This window comes from Amblyomma maculatum, chromosome 1 (genome assembly GCF_055883805.1).
Source record: "Amblyomma maculatum isolate TAMU_Amacu chromosome 1, ASM5588380v1, whole genome shotgun sequence".
Lineage (NCBI taxonomy): Eukaryota > Metazoa > Arthropoda > Arachnida > Ixodida > Ixodidae > Amblyomma > Amblyomma maculatum.
The window spans coordinates 156,319,722-156,344,097 of NC_139344.1; the positions used below are offsets into that span (position 1 = coordinate 156,319,722).

A 24,376-nucleotide genomic window follows, 5' to 3' on the forward strand; every position below is an offset into this window, starting at 1 on the left:
CTGGTCCTGTGGGATTGAATGTGAATGTGGCCAGAATCGAGAGATCTGTGCCCACTTAGTCGCCACCCCTGGTGCCAGCAAGCTAGAACAGTAACCCTAAATAAAGGGGTCACCGGTGCCGGCTGCACAGATCTGGAATTGCACCTACTAAAAGCTTTCAACCTCCATGTATCTCATTACAGTGAAAGCTCGTTAATTCGAACCTCGATAATTTGAATTTTCGGATAATTCGAACTACACTACTTGGTCCGGCCAAGCTCCATAAAGATCTGTGTATAAAAAAGCCCATTAATTCGAACGCGAGTAGGTTCCGCTACAGATAATTCGAAGTAAAGAAACACCTCCACGATCAGTAAGCATAATTAGAGGCTGCGCACGTCCAAAATGGGGACAGAATAAGGAACCAGGTAAAACCATGGAACAGTGGCGGCGTGGCGGCGGGCGGCGTTGAAGGGAGGGGACGCGGCCGCGGCAAGATCAGTGCATGGCCGTGCGGCGGCGGCTGCCTGCTCTCTTCTGCGCAACCTCTAGCTCGCATCTAAATACTCATTAATACTGTTAATTTGGAAATAGGGACAAATACTGTCGGCGCGGTCCCAGCCAATGCCTATAAGAGACTATGATCTCGGACGGCCATCCATCCTTCCACCCATCAGTCGTCAACGGAAGCAGGCGAGTCAGCTGCGATCATGATGCGGACTTTTAGCACCGTTCGTTCCGACGATTGAAGTGGCAGTAGATGGCGCCGCCCGCACAAGTCGCTCATAGCATGATAAAGCGAACGTACTGAAAAGGAGGCTTGCACAAGCACTGGCACTTTGTCAAGTTCGCTTTCCTCCCCCCTGCGGAGGAGGTGGCCATCGCCTTGGCCGTTTCCGACCCCGGATGCACTATAGTGTTGTGTGACTCTAGAACGGCAGTGAAGAACTACGCCAAGGGTAGGGTATGTAGTGAGGCCGCGCGCATACTGCGCAAGGCCGAAGACATCGGACGCAAAAGTCCTGTGGTGATCAAGTGGTTTCCGGCCCACATGGGCAGTAACGTGTCGGAATGCGGAAACGTGAACCACAACGAGACGGCCAACTCGACCGTTGGCGGCTGCAAGCACGGCCGACTCGGAGTCTTGGTCGCGGCGCAGTGCCAAGGACAAGATGACCACCTTCAACGAAATAGTGAAATGGTACAGACTGAACAGACAGACTATGCCGCCACCTCACCCGGGGCTTACCCGGAAGGAGGCAGTGTTATACAGACAGTTACAGACGGGGTCCCTGCTCACCCCGGTGCTAGCTAAGCACATGTGTCCGAGTGTGCACGCGAGCGACATGTGTAGACTGTGCGCGAAGGAGAGAGCCACCGCGGCTCACATCCTTTGGGACTGTAGCGTAAATCCACGCGAAGCCAGCGAGAAGACGACGATCCCGCCGCAGCTAGAGGCTGCAACGAGGAGCTGTGATCAAGAGACACAACTCAAGGCCGTCCAGCAGGTCTCGGCAGCTCTAGAGAGGCAGCGACCGAGCGAAACCGAGGAGAGGGGGGGCAGCACCCCCAAGAAGGGGGCGGCGGCCCTCTCGAACCCGCGGAAGTAACAAGACCTCAAGGAGCACAACGCACGAGACTGACGTAGTGGCCACGTCACGGTAAAAGCTTGTCCACCCTGCTTGGAGGGAGCCTAACCGATTCTGCAGGCATTTTAAATAAAAGTTGTTCTCTCTCTCTCTCTGCCCGAGCTAAAGTCAAAAGATAAACACGCCACTATCGACGCGCAGCATCTTGGCGCACTGCCAAGAAATGTGTTGTGGACCGTGAAGGCGCGAAACGGAGGGACGCACTAACAACTGATGCCTTTATTTTTTATTATTATTATTTTTTTTTTTTTCAGATTCGTAGGCACAAATCTGGGCTGGGTGGGCTCATTATGCGAGCCAGTTCGTTACGCGACTAAATGCGGTACATTCACCGTAGTACAAGCGGTTTTGGTCAGTTTTTTCGAGGCCATTCGATAATTCGAACGAGCTTTTACTGTACTAACAAACAGAAATTCAATAACTCCCACTGGATTTAAACAGTGAAGACAAATGAAAAATAGTAGTACTAATAATAGTACATGAAAACTTCACGCTTGCTGTACACTTGTGGAAAGATGGCAGTAAGTTTTTTAGTACTCGACTGACCATATGGCAATTATAAGTAGTGTTTATAAGTACGTCTGCAAACCTGAATTAGTTGAGAGCTACACATCAACGGTAGTTTTCTGATTAGTGGTTTTTTTCTCTACTGTGTCTGTAGACAAAGGAGAGAAAACGTAGAATATTTTAAGAGCTATTTGACATATTAAAAAAGATTAAATGTTTTAAATCAACATAAAAAAATGTTATGACAGAGTTTTCTTTGCATTTAGACCAAAAATAAAGAAATATACTTTAAATCCCAAATCCCTCTTTGAATATCCCTCTTTAAAGGAGTATGGATGCCAAATTTCGATGGCATGTTTCTTCTAGTCTGTGATGCTGACATTCCTGTATATGGACCCCACGTGGTTTTTGCCTACAACTACTAAATAATTTATACCTAATCTTTTTACCAGTTTTGGTTTCGGTTTCAGCAGCAGAGAGATGACTGAGTTCACGATCAAGTCTAGGTTACTCGTGGCGTAAGAAATGGAGCATTGTAGTGAATTCAAACAACAAAGGAATGATTACGTGACCTACCCTCACGTGACCTAGACTTCACTTTGACGTAACAGCCATCGCTCGGCCGTTGAAATTGAAACAGGTTAGAAAAATTCAATTGCAAACTATTCAGCGGTTGTAGGCAAATATCACATGGTGATCCGTGTACAGTAATGTCTTGCGCAGCAAGTAAAACAAAAATATTTGGTGTTTATTTAAAAGAAAATGGAGCAAGAAATGTGCAAGATAAGAAAATGTGATGAAAAAAGATTATCTGAATATACACAACACACACTGCATTGAAAAATGCCTCTTCACGACTCGTAACTTTTCAACAGTTCAATAAACATTTCCAAAAGCTATCTGCAATTCAGCTATACTACAGTATCAGAGAAGCATGCAAAAATGAACAATCATGCAGCTTGCATGACAATGCAAAAAAAAGGTACTAAAAAAACTGGCTTAAATTGGATAGGCAAGACAAACAAGCAACAGCAAGAAGATTCACAACCATTTGTAACAATTTAACATCTTCAGCATAATACGTACCACATTCATAATACAAAGTAACTGCCAATTAAGACAGGCATCAATACGATTGTTTTTTGGTAAACAGTGTACTGCTTTCCGCATCATACCACGCAGTCTTGGGTAATGGGACAGTAGGCGGCACAATTAGTGGTTTCCACTTGATCATCCAGACATGCTTCCGTTCCTCCATAAGAGGACCTTTTATGACTCGAGCATAAGCAACGTTTCAAGCATTGGCAACCAAATGATAAGCAAGCACCTGACCGCAAAACGAAACAAAACCGTGCCTGCAGCCTCCTCATCCAGGCATGAGAAAAGCAAAGTTAATCACTATGGCAACAAATGAATAAAAGATGAGGGGGCCCAGGCAGCAGGCCATTTGCATCCCCTCAGGGCAGTGAACAGGCTTGTTGTGCAAGCATGGCCCCTCCCACCCCCAGCTACCTCCGTCTGGTGGACAGCTGGGGCGCTTTCCTTTGGCCACCTCAGGCCATGTGTCCTTGACTTTCTTGGCACCTGTGTCTGAGCCTGGCTGCTCCGGCCGCCCACCAGCCATTGCCTTTCTCATCTCCTTGGGTGACCTGCGTGGCTGCTTGTTCCACTCTTTGCGACAGACACCACCCATTCGCTGCTCAGAAACACTGCGATCCGGCTCCGACCATATGTCTGAATCTGAGGACCAGCACTGAAAGCGGCCAATGGGCACGAGTGGCTCTTGGGGCGCACCATTTTCCAAAGCTGAATTGCGAGCTTCTTTCCATCGCAGGAGAGAAGGAGACGAAGATGATGAGTAGTCTGCATCTGCATCAGCCTCTTCAGCAGCTATAGAAGAGCACACTGCAGGGATGCTTTCGACAGCATTTAGAGCCTGTTTCTGCCAAGTGCTCCGAAGGTACACATTTTCAGGAAGGCCTCGCTCATTCAGTAGAAGCAGGATGTCATCACTGTCACTGGCTTGTACCAGAACTACTTGGTCCTGATAGCGCCAGGATGCATCTGTGTCTTCCCCTTCACACAAAGACGCTGGCGTGCCAGGGTGGCGACGTGATGGGCACCTACCTCCTGCTGCTGACGACGCCCTTTCTGAGCATTCCTCCTCCAGGCGCCGGGTGAGGTTAGTGATCTCACTCTGCTGCTCCTTCACTCGGTCCCGCAATCTGGTAGCACACAGATACATGTGCACACAGTTACACAAACACCAGCAAAATATAACTTCACATGCCATGCATGAAAATGCTATCTTTTGACAATGCCACATCTGCATCTCTTAGTGAGCAAAAATTTCTCTCGACATGATTTCTGTATATTCTTACCATTATGGGAAAACAAAAAGCACAGGCTTAATAGGCTTAACAGTGACCATGCCAACACCAGATTTTCTGGAGAACAGGGTATTGGTGCTGCTTTAATGATTCTACTAAAAGACAATGAGGATCAATGAACCCATATCCTAAAAACAATTACAAATAGAAGAGGCCCAATAAATAATGCAATAGTCCTCTTCACTGCTTAGTCCGTGTATACAGCAAAATCCTGAGTGCTCTTCTCTAACTATCGCCATTCATCAAGTAGCAGAAATCTATTAATGAGACGCTGCGGACAACCAATGGCAGTGATAGCGCCACGGAGGACACTCCAAACTGCTGCTGCCTACACCTAAAGCCACACAACCAGCATCAGCCTTGCTCACTGAAGGAATCCTGGCTGCTATGCCTCCGCCACCGAAATTATATCCCTCGCTCTCCCACTGGATGGCCACCTGATCCCAGAGGTACAACAGAGTGAGGATAAAAATAGTGGTACCTTCCAAAGCTAAAATCAGTTGTGGATGTGCCCTCACAAATCATCCACCAGGCCTATAGCCAACAAGGCATGCACAAGTGTATGTCTCTTCATACATGCCTCCACCATGAGCTGCATTCTTTACACCACTCCCTACCTTCCCCTTAATCGACAACACCCTGGACACCTTGATAAGCTAGTCTTTTAAAAGAGTGCCTTCAAATATCCACACAATACTTACACAGACCATTTTACTGGCCTGAGCTTTCACAACACCATAGCGAGCTAGTGGAGGCCCACTAGCAGGCCCAGTATACCAATACCTATCTGACCCTCCTGCATATCCACAGGCAGATATTTCAAACTTCATCAGGATATGGTTTCTGGCCAATGACCGCACATTTCTTCCGCTTCCACCCTCCGAGTTCAGCATATCTACAGGCTCTACTACCGCATACAAAATATACAGCCATTAAAATATTCCATATGCCACTGTGATGTTTGAAAGCAGAAGAGCGTACATTTTCAGCTCATCTTCCATAAAAATGATGTCTTCAGTACAAGGTGGGATATCACAGACATCTTTTCCCCGTGCTGGCTTGTCGATGACACGAGTATCTTCTTTATTTCTAGAAAGAAAAAAAATCAATATCAGCACGACTACACATTACTGTCACTAAAGCAATTAGAGTATTATGCAAAACGAACCCTTTGGAATGAGACAAGATGGACTGGATGCTTTTGTCTAATGAGGCTCTCTTTGACAGATGATCACCAAGAACACTGCTGGTGTCAGAACCTGTAAAAAAGAATACACACACACACAGACCTACAAAACACTGTCTATGTGTTGTGTCGTGTTTTATGGCACACAGGCAACTAAGGCCATCATGCGCCAAACTCAGGGTAAAGCAATTGTTAAAAATAACTCAAACAAAAAACAGTGTTATTTACTCTTATCAAAAATCAAAAATAGAAGAAATTTCAACAATGGCATTCTCTCCTAGCAAAAGACTTGGATGAAATGGAATGTGTTTATTATTATTCCTCCTGATTTCCTCATATTTCATGTATGATGTTAAATGTGGCTTACCGTCAGTTGTTCACTGCATGTCTCACATGTAGGTTTTTCTTGTCTGAGGAGTATGAAGTTGTGTGTGAGATGTGTATGTCCAATGTGGAGGCAACACAGGATTACATCAAAAAAGCGCTCTTTATGACTCTGACTTCCATTCTTGAACAATAGGCTTTACTAAGTGTAGCTTGTTATTAAGTGTTAGTTAAGTCAAATTTTGTGCAGTCTTTACGGGATATGTTTACGTGATTTATTTCAGTGTTATGTGCGCGTGATGCACATTCATCCGCTTTTTCATTCCCCTTGATCCCCATGTGACTGGGGACCCAGCATATTTTTATAATCTGTCCTTTTTTTTATCGGCTTTTACGACAATGTGGATGATATCTCTAATTAAGGGCTCCGTTGCATTTTTGTAGTGCAGTGCTGTAAATATACTTAAAGAGTCAGAGTAACACTGTTTCTTATGTTTTCTGTCAATTTTTTCAACCACTACAGAGACTGCATAACATTCCGCAGTGAGAATTGATGAACTTTTTTTGTTTTTGCTTGTATGTTTCATCTACTGCGAAAAACTCCTGTAATATGTGTTCACGTGGGGTTACTTTTTATGAAAGCGTGTTAGCGTGAAGTTGCATACATCGGGAAAGCTGTACCATGGCGGAAGTGGGTTAGGAGTCTGTGCAACTTTGGGAAAGCATCCAGTATGTTCAATTCTCTGCATATTTCTTCAAAGCGAAGGATTAGTGGTCTGATAGCATGAGGTTTGTTGCTGAACAGTGTTCTGGATGGTGCTGTTGTAACGACAGTGTAACAGAGGTGTTTCAGGAGGGACCTTATTTTTAATATGTATGCACAGGTAAGCATCCTATCTTCAAGGGCCGGTTCATCAGTTTCTACATACAGATTACTTACGGGGTACGTTCTGTATGCATTATAACAAATCAATGTCAAAACAACTGGCTACTAAGTTTCATTCATTCATGGCTGTACCATGAACCACAATTAAGACAAGCTCTCGTACTACTTATAACTTATAATTTCTGGCAAAACCAATGCCAGAAACAAGACTAATAAAAGAGTTTAGCGAACTCTCTAAAATTAACAAGTGCAATTGAACAGGTGAACTTGGAACCCCTGATAGCTACTATGCATTAAGGGGAAACAAAACAGGTTTTAGAATTGAAAAATTCTACATTTCATGTGTATTGAGCTTGTGGGTGAAGTATAAGAAGTATTTATGCTCTAGTGTTTGAAGCCATGAGGACTGTTGATTAAACAATGACACCATTTACAGCCGAACCCGGATATATCGAACTCGAAGGGGATCGCGAAATAGTTCGATATATCGATAATTCGATATACAGAAATCGGCTTGCGACAGCACTTACGATGCGAAAAAACGATACCGTATTTGTCGCGTAATCAACCCACTCGCATAATGAACCCACCCTCCACTTTTGCACCCGAGAATTTAAAAAAAATAATAAATGCGTTAAGGCTAGCTCGCTCACATGCAAGCGACGAGCGGCAGCGACAGAGCGAAAATTTTCAAACTTGTTGGAACTGCGTCCCTCTCGCCGCTCGAGCCACCGCGGCACCTCAAAACAAGGTTTCTGTGTCGCCGCGGCAGCAGGAAATCGCGAGCATTTTCGCTTGCATGTCGATGGCGCGCGTCAGTCCGTTTCGGTCGTCTCATCCACAGCTCATTGGCAGCGTGCCAAGATGCTGCGCAGCGATAACGTCAGGGCACGTTTATCTTTTTATAGCTCCTGCGGTGGCGGGGAGGGAACTTGGCAGAGTGCCCGTGATGGCTTGATTGCACAAGCCTGGTTCGATTTATCATGTCGCGCTTGGGGCGGGCGTCATGATCGCAGCAGCTGACCGCGTGCTTTCACTGATTCATCATGCAAGGATAAACGATAAAAAAATATAAAATAAACATCCCCGCAAAAAAAAAAAAATCCCTGCCGCTTTTTAACGTCCGCAGCCGCCATATCTTACGCTATATATGCCGCGCGTACAGCCCAACGATAGGAAAGAATGACTCTCGCAAAAAAAAAAAAAACGCAGAGCTGGCGCTTCTTAAGATCCGCATGGCGCCATAGCCACGTCCGCCACCGCGCTGCCGCACGTAAAGGGTTCGCAACACACGCTGGAGAAAGCGTCCGACGTCTGTCTGAAAACGGGCTGAGCTGGCTTGGCGCATGCGTTGCGCGTGCTGAAGGAGAGAGATAGCTCAGCAAAAGAATGGGCACACCCACGCACATGGCTTGCAAACGTCATGTGTTGGCGCGCGGGAAACGACAACTGCAGATGTGCGCGCCTTTGGGGAATGGGTGCGGCGCTGCCCAGACCTGCTGTCGCCGAACTGACCCCTCTCATTCCTTCCGCGCGTGGCTTGAAAACGTCAAGCAGCAAACGGCCAAGGGTGATGCGATCGTCTTTGGGGAAGGCACACTTTCCAGTGCGTGGTGCGGAGTTCGATATATCGAACGACCGGTGAAATTGAGTTATATATAACGATATATAACGCGGCTTTCCTATACTTTTACATGGGATTTTCAAGGGGATATTTCGTGAGTTCAATATAACCAAAATTCGATATAACCGGGTTCGATATAACCGGGTTCGACTGTATGCTTTTCCTGCACAGCACTATGCTAGGTGATGGACGAGTGGCAGACTTAAGTGGTGACATCAGTGACAAAAGCAATGAAAAGCAATTGTACACTTAGCACACTGCAGTTGCCTGTACATGGATGCCTAGAGCATCCATGTGGGGTTAGGCACATCCTTCTACAGTTTCTGTATCCCTGAACATTACATTACATTCCACTCGAGAGTCCTTCTTTGGAATATATTGATAAAATATATTCATAAAAATATATTCTGCCCCAACAGTATGAAGTACTTTAAAAGAAATTTGCTGCGTGCCATCAGGTGCAGTCACCTCTGCTGTGATAAGGGTACATTTTTAATGGCAGACGCATTCCCATAAAAGCCTGAAAAGGACAAGCCACAGCTACAGTAGCGTTTGGAACAATCTGAGATAGAACAGCTGGGCACGGGGACAGAAGCAGTGTGAGTCTTTAGTTATGGACACCGCCACTGCTACTGATGTACTCCCCCAATCAATGTGGTGTGAAAAGCCCAGATGGCATCATAGCTTTAATCAGCTTTGTGTAACTTTTTTAAATGCAAAGGTACAAAGAAGATGGCTACACAGTATAAATGAGCACTGGATTGAGGGGGAGCCTCCGTTCACAAGCAGAGCCAATGTGGACTTGTCTAAACACTGGCTCGGCTTGCGAACTCAGGCTCCCTCGCAACCCTTGTTCAGTACTTTTTCACTGTTTTAAATGCTGGCGTTTTCAAAAATCTTGACAAGCTTTGCCTACATTCCTACATTTCCAGTTTCCTACATTCAGACTTTTGAATCCAGTGAAATTCTAAGGCCGCAGATGATTTGATTTTATATGTTTTCCATAATGCCTTTGTCATTATTTTTATGACCTCAATATGCTGAAGCCTGCTCCTGGGCCAAGAACAGTTTTGGCAGAACTAGGTAACATAGCTAAACACATGCTTTCAGCTCACCGAGCATGCTCTGTGAAAACGAAACAGAGAAATCCTTGCTGTCTGCAACGAGATGGCGGATCTTGGCCACCATTTCTGCTGTAAGGGTCACAGATCCCAATGATCCAGTCTCGTCGTAGGCCAGCAGCTGCTCTAGGAACGCCGCCAGCTCCTCCAGCCGGCACAGCAGCACTGTTGACACCTCCTGCATCTCATGCAACTGCTCCTGCAGGGCAGCATTCTTGTTCTCCAGTGCCTGAACAATTGCCTGACCTGGCTGCTCACTCAAAGACGATTCATCCTCGTGCTTGGAAGGCACCTGTGCAGAGACAATATGCTGCCCTCTAATACAAATAAAAAGACCTGAAAACAACTATGAGCTACAAGACTAGCAAATATGCAACTAAAATAAATTGTGAAGTGGCTGTGGAGACACCTAGAAACTACTCACTTCATCAGCAGGTGCATATATTTTAGATCAAAAGACACTCTGAAGAGAGGTAAACATCCTGTAGAAAGAGTAAGTACTACAGTCATATTTTACCCAGATGTGATGTGATGGGACACACCAATAATACTGAAGCTTAATAGTTGAATGTTGCAGTTTTTTTTTTCTACATGAGAGCATTGAGTGCCTCTATTTCATTTAGGGCAAGTTAAGGAGTCTTATTTTAAATGTAAATATGATACAGTGTCCTGGAATATTTTTCTTACAGTGGGTCATAACATCTTGCTATTAAGGTAAAATAGTCATTGCGTCCTTTAAACATAAGTTGTCTTGACCTGTAATCTTACCTACTTGTAACATGCCAAGATTAAGGATTACTGATGCATTTTTCAACAACATTTCATGTTCCAGAGTGCAAAAGTAATGTGAAATTCTAATGTAATGTAAAGTCTAATGTAAAGTAATGTGAAAGTCTAATGTAAATAAAGGTACCTGTGCTTCCTTAATTTGTACTTGATTTGCATAAAAAAGAAACGCAGATCTGCCTTAAAGGTAGATTCGATAGTGCCTCTAATACTGCTTTTAAATTCCATAAAGTTTTAGTACCGAGTTGTGTTAAATGGTTTGGTTTTCGGCCACCTACACTTACAGTGAACGCCATACAATTGGAGGTAATTGTATGTCTTCGGTTCGAGTCCCAATCACAAACAGCCTCCAACTTGACTAGCAGATGGATGTTAGATGACAAGTGAAATGGTTCAAATAGCCTCCAACTTGACTAGCAGATGGATGTTAGATGAGAAGTGAAATGGTTAGACATCGCAGTGAAAGCTGCACAAACAGTTGCGTCAGTTTCGACACCAAATCATGCGCATGTGACAAGCTTTTCTCAATTCTATAGCAACGAATTTTCAACTGATTGAGCCTTACATGCTATGGTGTAAAATGAGTGCAGAGAATTCAATTGAAGGCACTAAATTCTCTGACAGTCATCTAATTTTTCAAAAATTGCCTACCTACCTTTTGTAACTTTTGTAACTAACTTTTGTAAGAATTCTTTGGCCCCATTTAGCTGTATACCTAAGCACAGTTACCACTTGTGGCCCAAGGAAGCTGTTATTTTTGTCATGCAATACCACTTGCCATTTTGCATTGCCCGTTTGATGCACCTGCCTTCACCTTGTTGTCACAAGTGTAGGAACAGCCTCTTGTGGCCAATCAGTGTATACCCTCGAATGGTAAAGGACGCACCCCACTCTGTCTCAAGTCACTGTAAACATTGCACTTGCCACATCTCCACAGTTTCATTTCCTTAGGCTGTGCCTTTCATGAATGGATGCCCAAAAAATGTCACAAAAGAGAAAGCAGCATGCTGTAAAAACAACAGGTAAGCTAATAATGAAGCACTACTGTCACAAACCGCAATAAAACACTATAGTGCAATCCCCCGTCCCCCCCCTCCCCCCAAAGAAAAATATCTGACCTCTAAAGTTTCTTTTAGCTGCCTTTCCAAATCTTCAATCCTAAGAACAAGGAAGAAGATCTCCTCCTGTAGTTCAAACACATTTTCAGAGAGACCAAACTCCGACATCTTTTGGTTTGTCAGCTGCTTGCGCCAGCGCCGATTAGCAGACAATCCAGACTTGCGAGGACTGCCCAGCGAGCCCAGAACAGGTACGTTTTGATCGATCTCAATGAGTGGCTGGGCATTTGGGCCAGTGGGGGACTCCGTTATCTTCACAGAAAAAGAGTCCTTCAAGGATTTTTGTAAGAACTTGACCTAGGGGGATATAGTGAAATGGGAGGCAGAGATGAACAAAAAATGCCATATTAAAGTTGTCTGGCATTGGTCCTGAAAACTGTCACGCACAGTCACAGGGTCACGGTGATTTAGTTAGTAAGCAAACGGCTTGCAAAGTAACCACTACTCTTCAGCACAGAAGCAGTGAAAGCAACCTAGAGATGAAAGAAATCAAACATGACACATAACATGAATGCAACACAAAATAATATATAAGACATGGTATGGTATATCGCGTTAAATGTAAAGAGCTACAAAGAAAACCACAGTAGAGGGCTCTCGATTAATTTTGCCACTTACATTGCTTTAATGTAATGCCCACCACAAAGATGAGGCCAGGGTCAAACCTGCATGCCCGGGCTTAACAGCAGAGTACCTTAATTACTAAGCCACCACTGCAGGGTTGACAATATATGCAGTGGTCCATAGAACCAAGAAAAGCAATAATGAAAATGAAAAATGAATACGAGAAAATTTTTCAAAATATGCACGTTCAAAATAAAATAAGTGTTTCATTAACAACTATCACACACCAAATAAGACTATTTGGTATAAGCAGGTTAACATACTGTGTTCTATGTAATCATGAATATTTGACGGTATCAGTAAAGCTGAGCCACATTATAACGAAGTTCACCATTGTGCACCAATAATTCCTTACATCCTGATGGTCACATATAAGACATCTGACTACAAGACTGTTTACACGTCTGTGCTGTTTACAGCACAGACGTGCTGTTTACAGCAAATGCAAGAGTCATTGTTGACTTGGCGAGGTTTTATTACTGATGAACATTTCTACACGGCTGCCTGGTTTGGTCTCAGCTAGGAAACTTGGACAACAGCTTAACTACCCCCTTGAGGTGTGTATATGAGATGAAGTGAGATTTGATAACTAAAACCTCCTTATTCCACCCCCATTAGTTCGGATAAATTGGACTGTTGACGAAGCCTCACCAAATGCCTGTGCCAGTCTATGAAATTGAAAGCTAGTCTACAGATGAACTGGGGTTGGCATAGCTTGGGATTCACACAAATCCCCTGCTCCATTATAGCGGCCCTGCATAATTATAACTGCGCGCTGTTAGGGGGTTGGGTGGAGGAGAGGGCATACTGGCCACCCCACCTGCCTTCTTGTCTCCCGCAGTAACGCAGCTGCGGGTTTCCCTCTTTCCTCCCGGCGCAACCTGGAGACGTTCTCTCCTTGGTTCGAGACTTAAAAGCACGCCTGTCGCAACTCTCTCTGGGCTCTTCGGCGGTTGGTCGTGCACGCCGGGGAGACCGTCCGTGGTTACAGAGTCGCCCGGTCACCGTATGCACCTACCTCAACAGGCCGCGAGTGCAGAGCCATGCCAAGGTGAGCAGAACACTCCTCTCATCTCCTTGCGTGTGCTTCCCCATTCACTGGTTTTTATTTCTTCCCCGTACACGAGCGGGACGTGCGCTTGCGACGGCGGTTGTATTTGAGTGCCGTTGATGCGCAGTGCATAATTACTCTGGCAGATTAAAGCTTGTTTGAGTGCGCAACTTGAGTTTGTCCCCTCTGGCCCAAACCCGCCGCAGTGGCGACTTCTCGCACTGTGGGTTGGGAGTCACAACTCTGCCTGTTAGGGCTGGAACGCCGGGGCTAGAAAGAGACTGTAGCGTCTAGTCCGCCCCTGTGGCAAATTATTTCAAGAATAACCTCAATAAGGGTTGCAAGGGTCTTCCAATGTGACCTGGACGACAAGCAATCGTCCAAATATTAGTCCTCGTGCTTAAAACTACATATTACATCCTTTCTTGCACCCCTTTGATGTGTGCAACAACAAGTGTGTTGACAGATAGTTGGCCGTCGACAGATGAACAGAGAATCCAACCACGTAGCTTCATTTTCAGGGCTTCACCACCAACTTGCATGGATGGCAGCTATCAGCCATGCATGTCAGCCAGCAAGCTCAGCTTGTTACTGATTTCCTTGTGCGATTTTTTTTTCCCCATTTCCTATAGGCACCTTGCCACACTGGCCCCAAAGCACACTATTATATTCTTTATGGCAAAAGAAAAAGTTTTAGAATATGTTTTTACTGTAGCCTTATAAATCTTGTTCCAGGTCTGCAACATAAAAGTGGTTAAAGTGAAAGGACATACCTGAGCTTTTGCATTGCTCAGCTCATTTTTCAAAGACTCTAGATCGTCACGTGACTCCTCCGTCTGTAAAGACACATCCTAGAAAAAATAACCAAGCAAGTCAAAGCAAGTCAAAGCAAAGCAAAGCAAAGCAAAGCATCACTGAATGCGCTGAACAAAACTGTGGCAAGTAAGGTTTTTGCCCCATTTACATTTTCTTCTAAAGGTTGTACTTCCTTGGAGCTTACCCATTTTTTTTATTGGTAGCATATCCTTCTCGCACTATTTTATTACTTTACTTGTCGTTTGGTATTGTACCACTGCAGCCAGCTTCTCTCTCCTAACTGCATAGCTATTGTGCCAGTGCGTGTGCACAGCATAGCACAACACAGATCAGCAAAAGCATCCCACCAGTGGAGCGCTAAAGATGCATCTACACTTGAGCATTCATTCTCGGTACCACTGAGGCCAAACATGTCAGGTTGGTGCTTCATCGAGGCAGCGAGCCACCAAAAAGAGTGGACCATTCTCGTATAGCTGGCACAAAATAAAGCCAGCTCTATTTGGCACCAGGTGCCTCTGGAGCTACCATATTGTGTTACGACCATAGCACTAGACCCCCTACACCATGCGAGGCACTGTCGTGTGCACTTTCCATCAATACCACAAGTGCCTATAATGGATAAGTCATTCCGTACTCAAAACAGCATATCTCCCTCACCAAAAACATCCACAGAAGATGCATCAATGCTGCATTCACAAACTCACTTTTGCAAAGTGGCCAGCATGCTCGGCAGTCACTGGTACCAGCTGACCTGAAGCGTCAACAGCAAAGATCAACTCATCTGTGCTTCCCGATGGCTTTCTAGGCACCACTGAGGGTGGTGTAAGTGGCAAAGCATTCATCTCACTATGAATTTCTTCGACACACTGCAAAGCAGAGCCAAGTTGGTCAAGCATATAGTCGCAGTCAGCGACTTCCGAATGACCTTGTTCCTTTCGAAGGTGAGGGGGAGCTTCACATTCCGTTGGTTGATCTTCATCAAACAGCACCTTTCGCAGTTCCCCTGGACTGCGATCAAGAGATGATCCATTGGTAGCCTCTTGCTTTGCTTTCTCTAGTACAGTATGCAGAAGCTGAATGACATCAGCAATCTGCCTCTTGGACACCACTGGCTCATCAACTGCAAACAGGTAAGCCAGCCGCTGCAGTTTTTCGCCAAGTTTCATAAATGCACTAGGCTCTGAACCAGCCAGTTCATTCTGATCCTGCGCACAGTGGGCCGAACTTTCCTGGTTGACCATCGTACTTTGTGAGGGCAAAGAAAACCGAACACCCTTTTTTTGTGCACTTTTCATAATTTCAGTGACCTTTTGAATGCCGGCGAAATTTGTCAATGCAAAGGTAGAAAGCTCAGGCAATATTCCAGACTCCCGAGCCATGTCAAACAGGGTTTGGCACAAAACTTTCACCTCTCCCGGCACACTGTGCGGGACATGGAGAACTGTGGACTCTGCCGGCCCTTCAGGTGATACAGGCGACATAGGTGATTCCTCCTGGAAGGCTGCCTTTTTTTCTGTCTCAGATGGGGTTCCAGGTTTAGGAGGCTTGGGTTGGCCATCACAAGTCTCCAAATCTGTCGGGCTTTGTCGTCCAAGACCCTCAGCTCCCCCTTCCTCAGCACGTCCGATCTTTGCCTGCATCACCTCTATCAGTTCATCCTTCTGCTTCATGGAGAGAAGCAGCTCTTGAAATGATTTTTCCGTTTCAGTCATAGCCTTGCTCCTCTCAGAGAGAAGTTCCTGGAAAAAAGGATATGCTCTAAGGTGTCAAACGGAAGCACACCGTTTCCTAGCACACAAAATATGACACAAAAATTAAGTGTAAACTATGAAAGTCTATGCAACACCAGGAACGATTCAAAATCTATTTTCACAGAGGCTAACACCAAATCCATTGATGACCATCATTAACCATTCACACAATTTTACTGCAATTACAATGTACTGCAAGTTCCATACACCACAGCGGCACCACGACAGAGCCTAAATGAACGGTGGTGCAGTGGGACTACGGGCAGGTACTAACAGTGCACAACTGAATTGAACAAAGCTAAATTATTCACTCTATATTGCCACACGGAGGGCCGGAGCTCCACCTGCAGGTTAAAAGTTGTACTCTATCTTCTCTCCACACCAGCTTTCAACTCAAAGCCCAAGTAATGCATGCAAGCAAAGCATGAAAGCTCGTCCTTTCGACTAAAGTAACTGGAACATTCACAGTACTGGAACAGTCATATTTGTTCCAAGGCAGCAGACACATCTGCGAACATCTGTATTCTGCAAAAAATATGCCCATTTTTCTGAATAGTTTAGGGCCAGTGTATCGTATCGTAAGGCGTAAAAGTAACCCCTCAGATTTTAGTAAAAATTTTCACCGCTTAGGGAGATTTTTGCATACTGCAGGATTGCACTATAATTATCAATATAGTACCCACATATTGCTTCTTGAGACTGTCAAAAACTCAGTGCACAGATTTTCAGTATTACACGTAAATGGAAGATTACTGCTCCCATCAGTATGCTCATATATACTGCAACATTCTAAATTTGCATAACAATCACTGCGAAAAAAAAAAAAAGCAAACACCCCACTACTTTAAAAGCAAGATTTTGTTGTGCATTTGAGTTTGGCAATACCCCCAATATGTTACAGTAAAAGCTTGTTTGATAACTTTTTTTTAAATTTTTTATAGCTAAAAAAAACTAACAAGAACCACTCGCATTATTATAAAATTATTTGGCAAAAAATTGGGCAATGATCGCCGGCTTTTTAGACTAGAAAACCGTGACGACTGTTCCTTGCACTCACATCAATGCTTTATAGTGCGAACGCTGTTGGGAGCATCAAAGTAGAATTTCTTGAAAATATTGAGGACCTGCTCCGCATGTGAGGTGTCGCTGCATGACACACTGGATGGCACTTGAGCGCAAATTTCCGTAAAGTGAAAGAACCGTGCAGATGGAAGTACGCAAAATGCCCAGTACTGCAAATTATCATTAGAACAGCAACTAAATTCCAGGTTTCAGAATGTCTTTAGGAATCTAACACCTTTAGCATCGTCATCATTAGGTTTGCTCCCTATAAATTCATTTGGTGACAATTTTATTTTGAATGATGAAGTTAGGTACCGTGAATTAACATCGCATAATTTTGAACACTTCAGACAAACAATTCATATTGACTGCAGGAAAGTTTTACAATTGCAGAATTCAATGCCTAAAACAAAAAAGTTTAGAAATATATAGAAGAAACATTTTAAATGTTTTCTACTAAAAAAACAGATAGTAGATCCAAGAGATTGAACAAAGCATGGGTCACTTGTAACTTTACCAGACCACCTTAACCAGTGTTAACCCTTTATAAATTCTTGAGGCGCTGAAGAACTAAAGAAATTCAAGGCATTTCGAATGAATATTGTGTGCTTATATGATAGCCACTGCCTACGAAATGCTGGCTTGGTTTGGAAATACTATCTAAATAAGATACTAAATAGGAATTGCAGTAAAGTAATTAAGAGCCTGGTTATCAATGAAGTAGAAGCGGAACAGATCATTTTAACCCCTTTTTTTGTAGACGCTGGAAAAACTACTCGTTATCAAGAGGTTTTGTTGTGTGCAAACTTTACCATAAAGCCCATTCCTTTAGCCCGCAAATGTCTCAGAAGTAATGTGCGCTAAAACCCAGTCGTCATGATTCAGACGGCACAGAAATAAAGCTTGTAAAATATGTCCTCCATATTATTGCACCTGCATCAGCGCATATATTTAACTTCCCTATGAGCTGCCGTCTTACCTACTGATATACAGTGAATGTGTGTTAATTTGAACCTTGATAATTCGAATTACACCGCTTGGTTCGGCCAAGCTCCATGGAGGCTGCGTTCGCCCATTACATGGCCCAAGAAATGCCTCCACGACAGGGTGGCATAGTTAGATGCTACGCACATCCAAAACAGAGACAGAAGATGAAACCAGGTAAATTCATGGAAGAGTGGGTATAGCCTAAAATACTTCAGAAATACAGATAAGTATTTGTTGGCCAGCTGCCAACAATAGGCTTATTCCCTTCTCATACAATGCATGCAAAACTAAGAATAAAGCATATGCTGCCATATACACACCATTTCCCAATGCAAAACAGACGGTGTGGCACATATACAAGGAGGACGTGAGGAAAGAGACACAGCGCCGAGTGTGGAGTCTCCTCTTGTCCTCGTCGTATTTGCGCTACACCCATAATGTCTATAATGTCCTATCAATGTACAAGTGTGTTTTGGAAACGTTCTTGTAATGACACTGCGCATGCCTCTTCAAAACAATGTTACTAAAGTGATTACTTGGACTGTTCACACTGAAATAGCATTGCCCAATGAAACTTTACCAAATTACTGTTTACCTACTGTCATGAAAACTTTGTGATGTAATGGTGGCTGGAACCTCGACATGCTGCAAACAAAGCACCTTTTCCCCAGACACCCCTTTCACTCAAGCAAGATCTCTTAATTGGTTGATTTATTAAAATGGGAAGAAAAAAACATTTAAGAATGGCGAGAAAACTCAATCCAATTCTTTGGGTTTTGTGGCTCTGCCGACATTCATTCAGCATACTTCATATTTCAGCATGCTTCAGCATAAATAGCATTTTTTGCAGTCACTAGATTTAAATTCAAGTTTGAATTGAGAACGAAAGTGGCCTATGTCACATACTGTTGTGTGGCTCACAGCTCTTGCAAAGCCATTTATCCTTTTTTTTTCTTGTGGGAGACTGGCTGTGCTGATACCTGCATTTAATTATTTTAAAGGTCCACTGAAAGGGGTCACAAAGAAGGGTGAACAACGCCATAACACTGATAGTTATTGAACCACCCATCATTCTCCCACAAAAATTTTCGATCTAGCTTCTGCAACACCAGAGATATCGGCGATTAAAAATGACCCTTCCATTTTTCCCTCTCAACTCGTACGCCGAAGGGAGCCATAAAAAAAACAAAGAATATAAGCAAGTTCAAAGCTCCGCCCAGACATACGTCACTTCGACGAACTTCCGGTTGCCGCGCGCTCGCTCGCTGGCGTACTCGCGCCAACCAGTCCTCGCTTGCACACGCCTGAGGAGTTCGCGCAGCGACGGTTAGTGTAACCGCAAACCCGTGGTTATCCTATGTTACACGGCGGACCAAACCATGGTTGCACCACTAACCGTGGTTACCGCAAACCGAGCTTGACGACCTCGGATTGCGTCGTTAACAGAGGTTATGACGGCGTCTGTTGACGGAAACTACTCGTCGGCGCCTGAGTGCGCGAAACGTTTGAGCGGGCCTGCTTCACAAAGTTATTCATTTGCCCACTGTATCATGTTTAAAGATCGATGTATAGATTATGGTGCCGCCCGACGTCTTCGATTATGGCCGACAGAGACTGCGTACTGAAGCCTTGTCGTGCCTACAGTATCGTTTGAACGGCTTGTTGCTGAGTAGAACGCCAAAAAATACGCGGCCTTAGCTATGAAAGTACACGAGTTTGCAACGCTTGCAGCACGGGATGCCGCGAGCAGGCTGAAGTACGTTACACAATTACCGCGGGGGTGGAACGTGCGAGCGCGGCGAACACCGGCGCCGTGCGTGACCGTCCCTAGTCGTCGCTAGGCCTATTTGTTTCGCTTCGAAGCCGCGGCGGTCGACGCTTTGGAACATGATCAACGCTGTCGTAAATCGTCTACTTATGAAACTGCCTTATAGTGATTCCTATCCTGCCATAGTAAAATAATTATAGGATTAACTCTGCCGACGCATTAATCGCAGAGCTAGTACGAGCAGATCGGATCAGCCGAAATGCACCAGCGGCAGCTGGCTTGAGCAGAAACTAGCTTGTATCATGGCTATCGCTTTTACCAGCAATTTGCTGCTGGTCAGCGATTCTCACGAGGGCTTCATACTTGATATTCGGCTCAATATTCCAGACGGCAACAAATTTTAGCACGCTTTATTTCGGACATCGGTGCTAACGATCCGCCGTGTCGTTCGCGAACGGTATGCGGGAGGAGGGGCCACAGCGGTGATGTTTACGGCAGTCAAAGAGGTGCTGCCATCGTGCGGTGCTTGACCGTGCTGTTGACGCCTCGTCGGACGACACTCCGATACTCCTGAAACCACGTTATATAAATAAGATATTTGTAAATGCAGCTTCGTTCTGCCGATCCCTGCGTCGCTTCGGTTGTTGCACTTAATGGGCAATGGCCACCTAACTGATAAGGGCGGAGAGCTGTAACAGCCCGTACAGAGTTCGAGCAGCGCACGAGCAGACGACTTTCGCAGCTACCGGAAGTGTGTTCGTGACGTCATGGTTGTAGTGACCGCAGCGAATGGCAGCTTCTAGCAAGGCTTGCGTCAACCGACCCGTGACGTCACGGGACTAGGAAATAGTTCCATGCGACACCGCCAAGAGACATTCCCTCTGCCCGCGAATTTCAAAAAACGCTGTTTTTAAAAATTAATAATAAATCGCTGGCTTTGTTCCAAGGAGTTATACTTTGCATTAATGCTCAAAAGGATGTGTTCTACACACTGAACACGTTTATCAGTGGTTTCTTGGGGGCCGTTTCCGTGGACCTTTAAGAGCATTTATTTCCATAAATTTCCATAATTTCCATAAAACCAACTTCAATTTCACCTATGACCATATAGTTTGACAACACAAGAGTTGAATCTGCTCCCTGCTATCAAAAAAGTACCTTAAATCAGTTTCATACTTACATTGACAAAACCTGATTTCTCACGAACAGCTTTATGCAAATGATTACATTCAGATTCCAATTCAGAAATCCGGCTTTTCAGCAATTGTCCCTCCTGCAAAAAAAAGCAGTCACACTTAGCATTGAAGACAGTATGCCAGACATGAACTTTTATTGATAAATTCTATTTCAGAATTTCACCTAAGCACCCATTTCTCTCAGCACGAATGAGACAAGCAAGCATAAGGAACAAGCAAGAATGAAGGTTGGACGGAAAAAGAGGAGCCCAGTTCAAAAAAATTTGTGCACCATGGATAGCAACTAGCCTAAACCACTGTGCTTATTCCATGTAAATCTAAGCACACCAGTGGTACGGCATGCACAGAGAGACATTAGCCTAAAATAAAGAATACTCTGAGTATTATTACTGCTATCTCTTCAAATCTGCAACTGCAGCACCCTCCAAGCTTCCAGCTGGTAGATCAGTAGAAAGCTCCAAGATAATCACAGCATACAGCCTCCACAAGTGACAGCCTAGTCTGTCCTACCAATATTAGAAAACAAGGAAAGCCTTCACATTTTAATGTAAGAAATAATTTTGTTGTTAAAAAACCAATGCAATGTGCTAATGCACTTATGTAATTTATTAAAAGCATGCCTTGAATAATTGTCCTTTTACATTATTTGACTGTTTCTGTGACACCTACATAATGCCGAAAAAAAAAAGTTCACTGAAATTAGAAATGAAACCAGACTATATGGTTTACGGAGCTTAACATCCCAAAGAGACCTATGAGGGGTGCCGTAGTGAAGTGCTCCAAAAACTTCGACCTCCTGTGTTCTTGTGCACTGACATCTCAAAGCACACAGGTGCCTTGCTTTTCGCCTTTATCAAAAAGCGCCTGTCACGGCCGGGATTCGACCCTGTATCACCGCAGCAGGGTCCGGGTATATGGGTATGCATGCTTGGAAGGACAGGTATTCTTGGCTACTGTGCGGGACACAAGAAGCTATTAATAGAAACTATTAATTACGGTCGCTAATAAATTCTTCAGATGCAGTGGACCTGGGAAATGGTCCGAATAGTAAAAAATCCAATACTTGAAAAAAAATATATGTTCTGCAAAATATTGGCTTTAAAAATCACAAACTTCGCTGCTCGTTATGTTTCATTTAAATGTCGATAATAGGGAGTTCTAGCATAGCACAATCCACTACTATGATCTGCTTTCGTGTGCTACCAATGCACATGCGGGCACGGCCGCAAGAGCAGACACGCTGACTGTTCCCAACGCGGAAACATGCAACTCCTTCAAGGCAGTCAACACATGCGCAGTGGCACCCAGTAAAAGCTGATCGCACTAGGCTATACTCACTATTACTTTCCAGTTAAACTGTCTAAGCCAGATTCATGCTTCCTTCATTTCCACTCCACTTCATGACTGACACAGCTGCAGGTCGTGCTCATGCCAGGTCGTGCATGCACCGCATGAAGCAAAACATCCAGTTTCCATGGGTAATTACAGTTGCAAAGACCGTAAGATGAAACTTGCAAGATGAATGAAGCAAGAACCTCCGCAAATGCACCAAGGCACCACAACACCACGGGTGGCGGCACTATCATAGCTGCGACGAACGAGCCTCATGCTTCATTTTCAGTCCAATTGTATGCTCTTTGTAGGCCACTGCGATGGCAACGAAGAGAGTACCATTACTTCCACTACAGTAAACGAACCTCCATGTAGCGAATTCTTCGATATTACGAAGCTTTTAAATTCCCCAACACCACCCCCATTGAAGTGAATGTATTTGAAAACTCCATGGAACATGTGGCGGTTGACCTTGATATAACAAACTTGTGACGTCGACTGTCTCTGCTGAGTTAGTGGAAATTTGGCAGAACCCCGCAAGTTTCAGCATGATAAAATACGAACTGTGTAGTGAGAGGAACGCCTACTATAGCAACAAGTGACCGCAGTTGATACAACGCGCCGTGTTTCAGCGCCGACGCCGCATCTCAGCAGTCTTCGCTGCTTTCGCTGTCGGAACATGGCTGTCTGTTTCCTGGCAGTCTGTTTCCATGGGCAACGGTGGTGGGCGAGCACGAAACAACCATTTTCCCTTATACCAATTCGTAATCTGGTTTTCATTCTACACTGTCCTTTTGGGTTTTCACGCGCAAACTGCATGTAACGAAAACCTGGATGTAACTTCACTGCTCGTTGCAAAAATTTCGTTGTAACCAGGTTTAACTGTGCTTCAAATGGTGACACGGATAGCCCAGCTGGTCCCTTCGACTGACTCCTTTAAACCCAAGTTGGTTGCGACAATGCCTGCTCACCTACATAATGCCGAAAAAAAAAAAAAAAAAAAAAAAAAAAAAAAAAAAAAACGAGTCCAAAAATTTAAGCTTTTGGAATTTAAGTGAAATATCAGTGCCTGAGTACCATGGGCTGTCAACAAAAGAACTGTATATGGACTGTAGCTACCATCCACATTTCTTACAAGATTCTTCAGCATGGCGGAGATTATACCGTGCTTTAACATAGCATATTCTATTTTTCACTCCTTTACCAAGTTTATAAGGTTTTCTTGTGTTGAGTACCTGCGAAAAATTCCCCAGGCTTTACTTTGTTTCTTTCTTGCTTTCTGGCATTCTTTGGTACATCAGCTCAATTTCAGAGGACAGTAAGATGGCTAAATGTGCCGCATCAACAGTGTAATTTGTAAATTTTTCACCTAATTCTTCTATCCTGAGATTTTCCGATGATTTTCTCAAGACTGGCTGCAGATTAAAACAGTGGCCAGTCAGCGAAGCGTAGCTTCCATACGTTGTGGTTAGCATGTCGCAGATTACTCCCATATGAATTATCTAAAATTTCATATTTAAGATCAATAAACATTGATGATGAACTAAAACAAATCTATACAGCTCATTTTCCTCAACCTCAGGGAGGAGTATGTAGGACCTGTGTTAAGCTAGCAAACATTGTTACTGAGAATAAAAAACTCCATAACTTGGTCTAAGGTTTCCACTCTGCCAAAAAAGAAGAGCGTGCATTTAGTAACCTGCAACTATCAAATATGGCTCTGTACTGTACTGTACTGTACTGTACTGTACTGTAGATCACAAAGCTATTGTCAGGCATGGCTCAAAATACACGAAGCAGTAGAATACATATTTTTCTATGCACAAGTAAGGTGGCTGCCACTATGTTGACTGAGCTTTAAGGCGATGTTTATTAACTGCAATGCCATTCTCTGCTATGATGACAATGCCACCTGTATGCATAATGCGATAAGCTAGGGTAAAACTGTCAAGAAAACCATCTTATATCAGTAAAGTGGAAAGCTTTTGTTGTTTTCGGCCCTCTATGTTGGGGCGTTTTTTTTTTTTCAGTTCCCTCCAAGGAGCCCCACTGTCTTTGACATTGATGGCACCGGACTACCTTCGCTTATTCCATCTGGGATGCAGATGGCCTTAACCAAGACTCGCTGCATGTGGCCTCGGCAGGCACCAAAGACCGCTGTGATTCTGTGGGTTTTTTTTTTTAAAGACGAAAGTTGCTCGCATGTTTCCCTGTAGGTT

General features: G+C 44.3%; 1 protein-coding gene across 8 annotated transcripts in view; it reads right to left on the reverse strand.

Moving 5' to 3' along the window:
* LOC146204707 (uncharacterized) overlaps positions 1 to 24,376 on the reverse strand; it is a 97,728-nt gene that overhangs the window by 44,636 nt on the left and 28,716 nt on the right. For 7 of the 8 annotated variants that reach the window (XM_084589429.1, XM_084589424.1, XM_084589423.1 and 4 more), the window contains 8 exons: positions 20,810 to 20,902; positions 14,766 to 15,800; positions 14,019 to 14,096; positions 11,571 to 11,867; positions 9,661 to 9,958; positions 5,694 to 5,784; positions 5,507 to 5,614; positions 4,263 to 4,360 (listed from right to left, as the gene is read on the reverse strand). In XM_084589429.1, the coding sequence (XP_084445555.1) occupies positions 4,263 to 4,360; positions 5,507 to 5,614; positions 5,694 to 5,784; positions 9,661 to 9,958; positions 11,571 to 11,867; positions 14,019 to 14,096; positions 14,766 to 15,800; positions 20,810 to 20,902 (2,098 nt within the window). The remainder of the gene's footprint in view (positions 1 to 4,262; positions 4,361 to 5,506; positions 5,615 to 5,693; positions 5,785 to 9,660; positions 9,959 to 11,570; positions 11,868 to 14,018; positions 14,097 to 14,765; positions 15,801 to 20,809; positions 20,903 to 24,376) is intronic. The other variant, XM_084589430.1, reaches the window with a different exon arrangement.